Source organism: Myotis brandtii, unplaced genomic scaffold (assembly GCF_000412655.1).
Source record: "Myotis brandtii unplaced genomic scaffold, ASM41265v1 scaffold628, whole genome shotgun sequence".
Lineage (NCBI taxonomy): Eukaryota > Metazoa > Chordata > Mammalia > Chiroptera > Vespertilionidae > Myotis > Myotis brandtii.
Genome location: NW_005370403.1, coordinates 241828 through 243390, shown reverse-complemented (window position 1 = coordinate 243390; position 1563 = coordinate 241828). Strand labels below are relative to the sequence as shown.

The following is a 1563-nucleotide window of genomic DNA, read 5'->3' as shown; positions in this document are numbered from 1 at the left end:
GCCCTGCCCAGTGCACGGTGGCTGCCTCTGGCCCCCCCGCTGGAGGAGAGGGAGCCCTGAAGGAAGAGGGACCGGAGTTAGCCTCCTTCGCGTCCAGGGATCAGGCGCCAGGACTTTCGCCAGCACCTCCCGGAGGGCGGATGGAGGCAGCGCTGGGCGGGGAGGCTGGCCGGCCCCGGGGTGTCCAGTCCCAGAGGGAAGAGGCTGCAGGTGACCTCCCAGGTGGGCACTCCCATGGCCCAGGTGGGCACTATCTCTGCCAGCACCGTGGACACTCCCGCGGCCCAGGTGGGCACTCCCATGGCCCAGGTGGGCACTATCTCTGCCAGCACCGTGGACACTCCCGCGGCCCAGGTGGGCACTCCCATGGCCCAGGTGGGCACTATCTCTGCCAGCACCGTGGACACTCCCGCGGCCCAGGTGGGCACTCCCATGGCCCAGGTGGGCACTATCTCTGCCAGCACCGTGGACACTCCCGCGGCCCAGGTGGGCACTCCCATGGCCCAGGTGGGCACTATCTCTGCCAGCACCGTGGACACTCCCGCGGCCCAGGTGGGCACTCCCATGGCCCAGGTGGGCACTATCTCTGCCAGCACCGTGGACACTCCCGCGGCCCAGGTGGGCACTCCCATGGCCCAGGTGGGCACTATCTCTGCCAGCACCGTGGACACTCCCGCGGCCCAGGTGGGCACTCCCATGGCCCAGGTGGGCACTATCTCTGCCAGCACCGTGGACACTCCCGCGGCCCAGGTGGGCACTCCCATGGCCCAGGTGGGCACTATCTCTGCCAGCACCGTGGACACTCCCGCGGCCCAGGTGGGCACTCCCATGGCCCAGGTGGGCACTATCTCTGCCAGCACCGTGGACACTCCCGCGGCCCAGGTGGGCACTCCCATGGCCCAGGTGGGCACTATCTCTGCCAGCACCGTGGACACTCCCGCGGCCCAGGTGGGCACTCCCATGGCCCAGGTGGGCACTATCTCTGCCAGCACCGTGGACACTCCCGCGGCCCAGGTGGGCACTCCCATGGCCCAGGTGGGCACTATCTCTGCCAGCACCGTGGACACTCCCGCGGCCCAGGTGGGCACTCCCATGGCCCAGGTGGGCACTATCTCTGCCAGCACCGTGGACACTCCCGCGGCCCAGGTGGGCACTCCCATGGCCCAGGTGGGCACTATCTCTGCCAGCACCGTGGACACTCCCGCGGCCCAGGTGGGCACTCCCATGGCCCAGGTGGGCACTATCTCTGCCAGCACCGTGGACACTCCCGCGGCCCAGGTGGGCACTCCCATGGCCCAGGTGGGCACTATCTCTGCCAGCACCGTGGACACTCCCGCGGCCCAGGCTGTTCCCGACCCGGAGAGGCTCCTGCCCTCTGGGCCCCTGGCAGAGGCTGCCCGGGACACCCCTTACCTGCATATAGATGGTGCCCCCAGGAAAGGGGCAGAAGACGGTCCCAGAGGTGAAGGCCCTGGCCCCCTGGCGGAGCCCCCGTTTGCCTCGGGAAATGCCACCTTGGCTCCTGGGACGCTGGCTGCCGGCCACCTCGCCTCCCTCTCGCAG

At 69.9% G+C, this 1563-nt stretch overlaps 1 protein-coding gene across 1 annotated transcript in view; it reads left to right on the top strand.

Moving 5' to 3' along the window:
* LOC106723695 (endochitinase 2-like) overlaps positions 1–1423 on the top strand; it is a 50425-nt gene extending 49002 nt beyond the window's left edge. The window contains exons 5-6 of the mRNA XM_014528276.1: positions 244–1299; positions 1391–1423. Of these exons, the coding sequence (XP_014383762.1) occupies positions 244–1299; positions 1391–1423 (1089 nt within the window). The remainder of the gene's footprint in view (positions 1–243; positions 1300–1390) is intronic.
* The last annotated feature ends 140 nt before the right edge of the window (positions 1424–1563 follow it).